General features: G+C 39.4%; 1 protein-coding gene across 1 annotated transcript; it reads left to right on the top strand.

Annotated features, from left to right (window-relative positions):
• The first annotated feature begins 3679 nt into the window (after positions 1 to 3679).
• Positions 3680 to 11893, top strand: parp10 (poly(ADP-ribose) polymerase family member 10). Its single transcript, XM_022760912.1, has 11 exons — positions 3680 to 3783; positions 4689 to 4864; positions 5034 to 5276; positions 5392 to 5622; positions 5718 to 6742; positions 6825 to 7037; positions 8020 to 8143; positions 8215 to 9213; positions 10118 to 10251; positions 10349 to 10523; positions 10603 to 11893. Exons 2-11 carry the CDS (start codon positions 4690 to 4692, stop codon positions 10899 to 10901), a joined length of 3618 nt encoding a protein of 1205 aa, XP_022616633.1. The 5' UTR covers positions 3680 to 3783; position 4689; the 3' UTR covers positions 10902 to 11893.
• Positions 11894 to 11930: the final 37 nt, after the last annotated feature.

Raw genomic sequence — 11930 nt, forward strand, 5'->3', positions numbered from 1 at the left:
TATAAAACCCATTAAAGCAGCTCCGTCTGAAAAATCACATTTTTATATTCATTGTATATTTTCTCTAGTCTGAAGAAGTCCAGGTCACTGGCTTGCTACTTGGTACTTCTTGTGTGGGAGAGCTGGATAATGAAAACCTTGCATTATTCAGTAATTCAGTTATCTGTGGACTCCCACAATACTGTAAAATACAATTGCGGCTTCTATTTTTTGCTGAAATGTGTGAAAACAACAAGGAGGTTAATAACTTATAAATAATACATTTCACAAGCTTTATGCAAATTTCGAGATGGGAGTTTGTAATTGAGATGGGTAAGTGGAGCTTGCATAGTGAGCGAAGTGAAATGGCATCCCAAATCTATTTCACATGGAGGATATTACAAATTGATGACAGAGTAAATGAATTAATCTTTATTGCACTGGACAGATGCAAAACAAGATAATTATAAATAAAATATGTCCCTCATTTGCATTGGAATGCATGATGTTTCTGACGTACATAGACACTGTAACTTTTATTCTGAAGAATATCCACGGTCGACAACTTTGAACTTATTTCTTCTTTTTCTACTATTGGAAGGATTGTGTTTTTCCCTCTTATAGATACTCATTTCATTTCCATCATTTCAGTTGTTTTCTTTTTTAAAGGATGAAATTGGGAACACGGCCATTAGTCAGCTTTAATTAGTGAGTGAGGGGGTGTTCATTCGAGTCAGTAATAAGTTTGTTTATTCTGCCATTACAGACCACAATGACTAGACCTAATAAAAATGAGTGAATGCCAGCAGGTTCCCGAGGTTCTTCTTTCTTCTGTCTATTTAATGAAAAATAAAAATGACTCTCTGCTTTCACATCAGTGTTGTGCTGAAAGAATCAACATAATTACATAAAGACATGATGCGACACCATCGGGAAATAGCATCTGCCATAAATATTGAATGGTGAACCGTGTTTCGACAGGATGTATGTGTTTTATGATTGTGTAGTGAAATGAGATTATTTAAGCTACAGTTGTTATCCCTGAGGAATTGGCCATGAATTCTGCTGCACATTCACTTTGTCTTTGCTTTTTTTGTTCATGATGAAGCAGCTCGGCTCTTTTCACAGCTTGACTTCTAAGTACAGCTGTTTTGTGGGTGCCGTGGGAGAAACTTGTTCAATTTCACAAATTATTGTAATTAGTGTGGTTGCTGAATCAGCACTCACACTCTTTAATAATAACATTTAAACTTTCATTTTGCCCGAGACACTCATTATTTTTGTATCTTATTCATAAAAAGCACAAACTTCTTTAAAACGTCAAAACTAAAGACTAATGAGAATTAACAGATACATTACGCATGAAAGGCAATGGAGTCCTATTCACTCCCACTGTATTTATAGTTCAGCCTTTATGCACTGTACATGTAACATTAATTTTTCAGTTTGGCCTGCTGATTATATATGTATAAGATCATGATAATGGACAAGGAAAGATAATGAGCTACACAATGCACTGAACTGTAAAGAGTCTGCTTAGCCACCACTTTATTTATATCTCAGCCAGTGAATAAAGGCACACTCCAATCATATTTCAAAATGCCCAGTATTGAACTTTGGTCAGCTATATGAGCACGTAATGATGACAAGTACTCTAATATGGCACGCTGATCAATCATACATAAGCCCATAATAAAAAACATTTATAGTGTATGAGATATAAATTAGATATGAACTTGCTGGAATCCAGTTTAAAAGCATTTGATTTGCTGGATGCTCTGAATTATACACAGTTCAAATGATGACAATAAAATGATGACAATAAATGATGAGGTCTGGTTTTGATTAATGAATTGAATTTGAATATTGGGTCTCATTCAGCCCGAGAGTGTTTATAATACACTCATTATTGCACAAGAGTTAACGAATGGAATGGAATCAATCCATCGTAAATGGTGCAAGGTCGTAATATTATGTCTTAGGTTATAGTGCGCGGAAGTCTATTGGACATGCAGCCATTGTGTGTCGTTACATGCATAACAAAATCCATTCAAATTACTTAATGCTCAGTACTGCATACTGATCAGCCACATAATTTCATAGAGGTAGCAGTCATACACTGGGTTACAACAGCGTTAAGATCCTGCAGTCCGTGCTGCCACCATTGCACTCTACTTGCACTATACAGCAGATTCTATTAGGATTATACAAGCATCATAATCATATGGCGTTGACATGAGCTTACGCATGTTCTGATCACGTTCAATCAGCGGTGGAGGGAAAAGTACTTAGATCCTCACATTTTAACTACAGCGTAAACTATTACAAGTAAAAGTTCTGCATTAAGAATTTTGCTCACTGGTGAGTAAAAGAACAGATTTATTATCAACACAAAATAAAGTGCGCACTGTGAACAGGTAACCCCTTTCCAAGTGTGACATTATTATTTATGTTTATAGTAAATGACTGTAGTATCATAACTGAAGCATTAGCATGTAAACAAAACATTGCAGCAGGTCGGTGGAGTTCACTTCAACTGCTTTTTATATACTGTAGTTTAATCAATGAGGTAATCAAGTTGCTTGTTATGTAAAATATAAAGTAGCATGAAATGAAAATAAAAGTAGAAGCCTGATAAAGAAATGTACTATTGTAATAATTGCGAAAGAAAGAAAGAAAGAAAGAAAGAAAGAAAGAAAGAAAGAAAGAAAGAAAGAAAGAAAGAAAGAAAGAACAACAATCTGAATAATTTTGTGACAAAAAGGCAACCTCCATTTGGTGATGAAGATCATGTCATATGATTAAAAGCCCCAGAAGAGCTTTTAAACAGAACCTGTGGTGAGATTTTCCCAACTAATATAATTCAATATTATATCAATGTTGGAAAGTAATGTGTACATTTATGCTGTAAATACTGTACTTTAGTACAATTTTGAGGTACTCATAATACTACTAATAATAAATACTTGAGTATTTCAATTGTATGCTACTTTATACTGCTACCCCACCAATTCAGAGGCTCATATTTTACTTTTCACTCCACATATACTTGATACCTTTAGTTGCTATTTTGCAGATTCAGATTAACAATACTAAACATAATCAACATATAGATTAGGATGTATTATCACACTGTAGGTTCAAGTTGCACTGATCTTTGGGAGGGGAATTTAAAGGCAACCAAGCAGCACATAAAATGATTAAAATTAGCACCAGCTTCACCAGCTGCAGGATTAAAGCGATGTGTATACAAATGAACCAGTAATTATAATCCAAACATAGATTATGAAGTGGCTATTTTGCATAATGAGTAGACTAGAAGCACTGGGAGTGCTGCCACCTCCACCAAAACCAGTGTTGAACGTCATACACCAACATACACCAGACTTCAAAGAAAAAAAAATTAAATTCATGGTAAATGATCTGAATCTGCCCTTAAAAAATGTAATGGGTTCGTCCCTGGTCCATGTTTCATCCTTTCACCAAGTTCGGTGCAAATCGGTTCAGTACTTTTTTGTTTAATAATGACAAACAAACACACAAACACACACATACAGGTGAGAACATAACCTCTTTGGCGCAGGTAACGAAGGCGACACACACGTTATCGCCGTGGACTACAGCGACCATGATGACTCAGTGAGTCACTCCGCTCGCTAAAGGGGCTGTTCCCCTTTAACGCGTGCAGGTGACGGCGATGACGCCACCCGCCGTTCAACAAGCAGCACAACAAGGAAGTCTTCGGAGAGTTCAAGTCGTGCAGACGGAACGAATTCACGAGCCAATGTTTGCCTCGTAGCACAGGTAAGTACGGCTATTAAAACCCTCTGTTGCGTTCGCCCCGTTCCGTCGCCGAAATGTGAATCTTTTTTTTGCGGGTTCAGCTTCAGCTTCGTCTGAACATGGCAACTGTAGATACTGGTTTCACTTTCAAGTTCGTAAAAAAAAAAAAAAAAAAAAAAAAAAAATGACAGAACAGATACGGACACGAACTTATGAAAAACTACGCAGTTATATATATTGTAAAAAAACACACACACACAAAAACAAACTACTAGAGCGACGGTGACTCCGTTTGGAAACCTTTGGGGTGGAAATGTTGCTGTAGCAAACTTAAAAACACCACCGTCATGTTTTGGTCCTGACATGTCAGTACTATACAGGCCGAGCTTCCTGTAAGGTGGCCACCGTTGGTACCGTGTAGGCCGTGATCACTGTCTTGGCAGAAGACTTTCCAAACTCTTATTTACACGTGACGAAATCCTTAAATTAGCTTCTTAAACACATTTCGCACAGAAATACTGTCATTCAGAAAGTATTCAGACCCTTATTACATTCATTTCCCCAACTCATCTATCTTTACTCAATACCACATGATGACAAACTGAAGGCAGATTTTTTGATTTTTGCAACATGACATTTGAAATTTAGCTCCCATTTCTCTTGATGATCTTTGATCTTTGTTTCTACACCTTGATTCGAGGCCACCTGAGGTCAGTTCAGCTGTGAGTTACAGAGGCACAAGGTTGTCCACATAAGATCTCACAGCAGATTCTTCTGACAATAGTGTTAATAATCTCCCAAAGCTAAAATTGACACATTTAAATTGCATCTAAATTGCTTAAACTGAAAAAGGAAGATGTAAACAAAGACTTGCAGACATGTTAGAACCACTAACAACTGCCTGTACATTTTATGTATTTTATCAGGATGCCAGTCGAAAGCCCGGAGGACAGGACAGTGGAGGTTCTGGCGCTGCCTGAACAAGTGGATGAGGAACTGCTGTATCTGTACTTCGAGAATAAACGTCGCTCTGGGGGCGGACCACTCTTCTCTGTGGAGAAGAAGGGTGACCGTGCCTTATTGGTGTTTGAAGATGCGGAAGGCAAGTTTGTGATTTGTTAACCTTTGACATGAGCTGCTTTCAAAATCTTCTATGCAAACATATGAAGTAACAGCTATAGGAACAGAAAAATCATGAGTGGAGACAGTGCAGTTTACAATTAATATACAGCATGCAAATTCTTTCATTTCTCTTCCTGTTGCTTTGACAGCTGCAGCCCAAGTGCTGTCTAAAGGGCACCACGTTCTGCATAATGTCGAGCTGTGTGTGAGAAAGCCTGCCTCAAAGGACCAATGCAGGCTGCTGCTGCGGGGGATCAACCCCACCACCTTCTCTGAGATGATAGAGCTCTATGTGGAGAACATGTTGGGCTTGAACGTGACAGAATACACCCTGTATCCCTCACCGGGGAGAGATTTCATCCTCATCCACCTCAGCCAACCCTTGTCGAAAGGTCTCTTAAACGCACATGTTTTCTTCTTTCTCAAAAACAATCTGATCTTTCCAAATGTTCAGGTTGTGATTTTCTTACTGTTTTCTTACTGTTTATATGTGTTTTTGCTTTACAGATTTCCAAAACCTTAGTGCAAAGATCTCCAAGAGGACACTGGATGGGGCCAAGGTAACACTTGAACAGCTTGAGCAAACTGACTCTGTTCTAGTGGAGAACCTGCACCCTGGCACCTCTCCGGACATGCTCACTCTTTACTTCGAGGGGAAGCGAGGAGGGGATCAGAAGGTGAAGGAGGTCGCCATGCTTTCAGAGGGTACAGCGAAGGTGTCATTTGTCAACTATGACTGTAAGTTTTGCGCCGTACAACCTTTTTAAAAAAAAACTCTCGTTGCACATTTACAGCTTCCTTCATAAACAAAGTGTCTGTTCTTCTTGTAACAGCTCTGGGCCCTGTCCTCGAGCTCCAGCACAAACTGGACGGCGCTGACCTGCTCGTGAAGCCATACTTTGACTTTCTTCAACCAACAGAAAGTGCAACATCACAAAACTCTGCAAGTGGAAGCCAAGATATGACTGAGAGAAACTCAGAGGATCTGAGTGATATTCAGATGCAGACCGCTCCCCCCATGGTGGTCACTGCCAGCAGCCCGTCCGGCTCTCAGCCGACCTCGGAGCCTCTTGCCGCCCATGAGGCGGCAGAGGAGGCAGCAGAGGAAGTTATGGAGAATCATACAGAGGATGCAGAAACACTATCGAGCCATATTCCTATAGCTGACCCGCTAAAATTAGCTCTGTTTCAACTTTGCCCCCTTCCACAGAACATTGAAAAGACTGACCCAGATATCACCGTCCAAATTAGGGAAGATGGGGTGCACATTGTAGGACCTGGCGGACAAAAGATGGAGCAGATAAAACAGACCGTCTCTGACTTTCTCGGCAATATGTCTGAAACTCATTTCACTCTCGAGCCAGAAAAGGCCCAGTTCCTTGCGAGAAAAGATGTAAAAGAGCGACTACAACAAACCATGAATCAAACTGGGTCACCCTCCATGTACTCCGTATCAGATTCTAAAGTCGCGGTAACATCGCTGTCGCAGAACTCGGCTCAGCAGGCATGTAGCTTTTTGAAATCTCAACTGAGTCACTTCAGCGTACCTTTGGATGCACAATATGAGGGCATGTTATATTGCAGAGAGTGGTCTGAGTTCCTGCAGGCTCTGGGTTTCTCCTCTGTGAAGGTGTCGGAGCGAGGAGGGAATATTGATGTGTTGACTCTGAAAGGGATGGAGAGCGAGAAGCAGACTGCCATCCTGCAGTTTCTCAGCACACCCATTGAGAGGGAGACAGTCATCTCTATGGAGCCGGGCATGCTGAAATACATCCAGATCCATTGTCATCAGCTACTGGCCGACATGGACCAAGTGTCTATTTTTCCACTAGAGGCTGAGGATGTCTGTGGGTTAAAGGTATGTGATGCATCAGTATCACATGGCTTTAAAGCTTTAGTTTTAATTCACCTTTTGACATATTTGTCTATCTACCTCATAGATCCACGGTCATGCTGTCGCTTGCCAAATGGCTGAGGAGGTGTTGCAGGGCGTCGTCTCCTCTATCTGCACCAGAACCATCACAGTAAACGCTCCAGGAGTGGCCCGGTTTTTAGGTGAGGCAGAGTGCAAGAGCATCCTCAATGAGATGGAGTCAAAGTTTCAGGTCTACATCAGCCCGAAGCAGGCGCCCTGGGAACCCCTGCCTCACCAGGTAATGAAATGATGGAACAGAGCAAAACTTTTGTTATCGTTTGTGTTTTTGAAACTATGACATGCAACTTGATTCTTCCACGTTCTCCTCTCAGTTGGCCAGTTATTCCGGTTGTCATTCATTTTGACGAGCTGTCTCCCTTGAAACTGTATACAGAATAGCCTCAGGCCGAGTTCTTTTCGGCATAAACATGACAGAAGTGAAACACAGATGCTTACTGTTTCTCCGAAACAGTCCTGTCTGCTGAATGTTTTAGCTTCACTGTACTTTATACTCACAGACCTCTCAGATAAAAAACAATGTATATATCTCTGAATGTCCCAAAGAAAAAGTCAAGTAAGCAGTCAGTGCAAAGAGGGTGGCAGAGGGTGGTCAGTTTAAGTGTGGGGAGCAAAGACTGTTTTCTGAAGACCTTTTCTGATCCTTTTGTTTAGTGTAATTATTGGACTCCAGGCTCACCCGTGTTTTAAACATGCCGAAACACTTGAATCACACTGAAACTGAATAAAACGAATAAACAGCAGCCAGAAGTTGTGATGAAATATGAACACTCACAGTGTGTGTGCTGAGCCATAGAAACACACTAAACAAAACAAGGTCATTCTGCCCTGCACAAAGATTTTTGATAAATTGTTTTGCACAAATACCAAAATCCTTCATGTTATTCTCCTTAAGACCAAAATGTAGCACATTGACGTTTTTCCTTTTTTGCAACCTTTATAACAAAAAGGTCAAAAGTCCTGAAACTTAAATGAAAAATTGTCAGCAATTGTGACGTACTCTCAGTTAGTAGTTAACGGCCTAACTTTTGCAAAGTCACTGATATGACCCTTTTTTAATATGCAGGAAATATTCATTACAGTTTTAATTAGCATAACATTAAGTCAGAATCTGCTACTCAACATCAAAATGTGAAGTAATTCAGGTTTCCCTGCAGCAGAAACATTCAGTGTTCACAGAAACATTGTATTTTTTATTCCAGGACATTTTTGAAACTGCATGGAAGATGATGTCACACAGAAACTTTCAGAAAGTGTCTATGGATGCTCCTGCACAGTTAAAATCGGATTCAGTGCAAACTGATAATAATGGAGCTGCTGACAAAGGTAATATCTCTCTCTTTATTGATTTCTCATGATCCTGTGCAGTTTTAAAGAGTCTGTTTGCTTCTGTGCAGGCCTTTTAGAGGAGGCGAAGAGAATCGTCTCAGCCATTGATGAAAGTCTCGAGGAGGGTGTTTCCAATTCAGAGCAACTCATGGATGACATGGATAACATGGACCTGTACTCAGCAGAGGAACCGACCAGCCTGACAGACCAGGACTCTGATGTGATCGTTTTAGATGCTTCCCAGCTCTCAGCTGAAGGGAACGCTGCCGGCGGGTTAGCCGCGGGCCTTTCTAGCGATCTGGAAGAAGAGGCCCAGCTGTCTTTAGCCATCCAGTACTCGATGGAGTCAAGCCATTGGTCCCTGGAGGATGAGGACGAACAGCTGAAACAAGCCCTGGAGCTGTCCAGGAAAATGATCCAACATGAAGCCTCTTCTAGTGGTACTGACAAAGGCCCCCGTGGGGGTCAGCTGAACAAGGTCACTGATGTTTCCTTACAGGATGCCATCAAGGCGGCCAACACCATCCAGATAGTTGTGTTTGCAGGTTATAGCTGTGATCTCATTCGTGTGGACATAGCCTTTGGGAAGAAGGTCAGCCAGAGACAGGTGGAGGAGAAACTCGAGCACAGGAGTGTGAGGAACATGTCTGAGTACCACAGGAAGTGTTTGGAGATGATCAAGAGGAAGCATGCGGTCGAGATTCAAATTCAGGGCACCATAATCACTGTTTCTGGATTCAAGGACTTTGTGGCCGGAGGAATTTGTGACGTGAAGCTGCTGATGGAGAAAATCAGTAATGCTGTTTCCAACCAGGAAATCCTGCGGACTGTCCAGTGGGTGCTGCATGATCCAGCCTCCTCAGACACGGCTCCATATTCACCTGATGCCACAGTTTTCATCGAGAATGCGTGGAGGATGAAGCTGAAAAAGGTTGATATATTGCTAGACAATCAGCCCCACATTATCAGTTTTGAAAAGATGCAAGAACACAACATAGCCTCTGGAAAATATATGAAAATCTCCAGGAAGATGCTCGAATTAGGGGATTTGAATGAAGACATACCAGGTAAATGAAACTTAAGAGGTCTAGTATTTTTAAGTATTCTGCAGAATGATGCTTCTGTGTATGGAGCCCTACAACTGACAAAATCTAAGATTGTCAGACAAGTCAAAAATATAACTGAATGCATCATATCAGGAAAATGCTTCAAAAGAAATGCTAAAAAAGATAGCTAGCTAACACAGCTTTTATCTTTATAATGTACTTTAAGTACAGTATAATGTCTTTTAAGTCATTTTCTTTCATTTTCTTTGTCAAGGACCGCAATGGAAATAAGTATATAAGTACATATGGACTTAATTGTGTTATCAGTGACATTTTATAAATTTGTGTAATTTAATATTTATCTTCCCCTCTTGACAGATGTTAGTTACAAGTTGACACACTAATTGAAATATTAGAGACATCATAATGTAACTACTGTATTTCAATATATACAAATAATTAAAAAATTAAGTTAAAAAAAGAAGTCAAGCATGACATAACTGACTCTAACTAGCTTCATCATTACCTTATCATTTTATTAATATTAATCATCAAGTTAATATTATCACATCAGTATGCATCAAAATCTTTGCTGGAGGGATATTGGTGAGAAAATCGCTGTTGGTGTTAGCTCGAAATAGCTCTGGCAAGCTAATTTGATTTGTTCATTTGCTGGCTATAAGGCTTTAGCTACTTTTACTTAAGGGGTTTACGCAGGACAGTATATGGATGATAATGACTTATTTAAATAGCAGTATTATTCATTTAAAAAATACATTTTGACCTGTCTGATAAACTTGTACTGCTTTCTGTCAGTTTTGGGAGTTTTTAAATGATCTAAGGGGTTAAAAAAAAAACAAAAAAAAACAAAATTACATCTAATAAAACTCACTGAACTGATAAAAACTGAATCATTTGTTGACAGAAGAGGAATACTCTCTGCTGTCAAACCTGCCCGAAGCAACCAAAGTCGATGAGGAATCTGATGAATTTCAGAATGTGGTGAAGAATTTCTACGAGACCATCCAGGAATACCACAGCAAGATCAGAATCATACAGGTGAAAAAAAATAAAATAAAATAGCCTACATATTTTGCAACAAATTGTTGTGGCGTGTCTGTAATAACATGGCTGTTTTATTTTGTTTTTTCTCCAGGTGGAAAAGCTCATGAATCGACTGCTGTACAATCAGTACAAGTTAAAGAAGGCAAGTGTGCTGCAGCGAGCCACGTACCCAGAAATCGAACGGACTCTCTACCATGGTACGAGTGAGACGAGTGTGAAGGAGATATGCGTTCATGGATTCAACAGAAGCTTCTGTGGAAAGAATGGTAAGTTTCGGAATAACATTTGGCCCAGTTTGCCTCACCTTGGTTATCAATCTCTTGACATCATGGTTTCTCCCCACAGCCACCGTCTACGGTCAGGGGGTGTATTTTGCTGTCAACTCTGCGCTGTCCGTTCAGGATCAGTATTCACCCCCAAACCTAGATGGATACAAGTTTATTTTTGTGTCAAAGGTTCTAACAGGAGACTACACTAAAGGTTGCCATTCAATGAAGACCGCCCCGTTGAAGGAGACCGGTGATATTCCTCTCAGATACGACAGCGTTACAGATGACATCACCAAGCCGTCGATGTTTGTCATCTTCAATGATACACAGGCTTTTCCAGAGTATCTCATTACATGCCAGAGAATCCACCGCTGAAGAAACTGATAGCTGTCGGATAATAACCATTAATTTGTTGTTTTAATGTTTTGCCTTGATTAGAAAAGTGCATTTGATTTATAAAGGGCTAATGTGTTATAATGTACAGTTGATATTTTTTTCTTTGATCAAGATTACTTCACACTTGTACTTTACTGTTGTCTTTATGAGTTGCTCTACTTTCAGTTCCTGAGTTTGATTGAGAGAAACTCAGTTAATTCAAAAAACACATTTTAATTAAGTAACTTAAAACATTCTCTGTCAGCACAATAAAGTCTTCAAATAGGTGTGACTCAGCTGTTATTGCATGACATTTTACTTGTAACAGTCAATTTTGTATTTGTCGGCAGTGAGCATACACGTCAATGTTTACTCTCCTTGCTTAAACTTGAAAGCATTCGAAATATGTTGTATTTGTGATTTTAAAATCAACCATAAATGATCTGTTTCATTTAGTTACTGGTCTTTCTTACAGATAATTGTATTAATGTGAATATTTCTTTGTCTGCTGACAGTGCTGGAAACCCTACTATGTTAATGTGTAACTATTCATTAGTTTATGCAAAAAAGTTTTTATTGACCTGAATATGACCTTATATATATTATATATATTGACTTTCAGGTTCAGTTGTAGCAACCATACTGCAGGTTTTCTTCTGCCTATGTGAATATAATTAAGTGAACTCTGAAAATAGAGAAATCTAACTCTAAATATAGTTACAGTAACTACTTGGTGTGTTTTTAAAAAAAAAAAAAAAAAAAATGCAGTCCCATGTCCACTGCTCTACCATGAAGAAAATGTAATTTAAAAAATGATCACCATGGTAACAAAAAGAAAGAAAATTAAGCTTCTAATAACCAGCATTATTCTTCATCACGGTGGAGCTAATTATGATTTTTTCAAGTTTCAAGCTACAGTATCATTACCTGGCCTTGCACATCCATCACATCTGCTGTGCACAATAAAGGAATGTGTATTGTTATTTTAGTAAAATAATCTGAGCTAGGCCTTATGTACTATGTGAAAAC

Source organism: Seriola dumerili, unplaced genomic scaffold (genome assembly GCF_002260705.1).
Source record: "Seriola dumerili isolate Sdu_G_001 unplaced genomic scaffold, Sdu_1.0 BDQW01000378.1, whole genome shotgun sequence".
Lineage (NCBI taxonomy): Eukaryota > Metazoa > Chordata > Actinopteri > Carangiformes > Carangidae > Seriola > Seriola dumerili.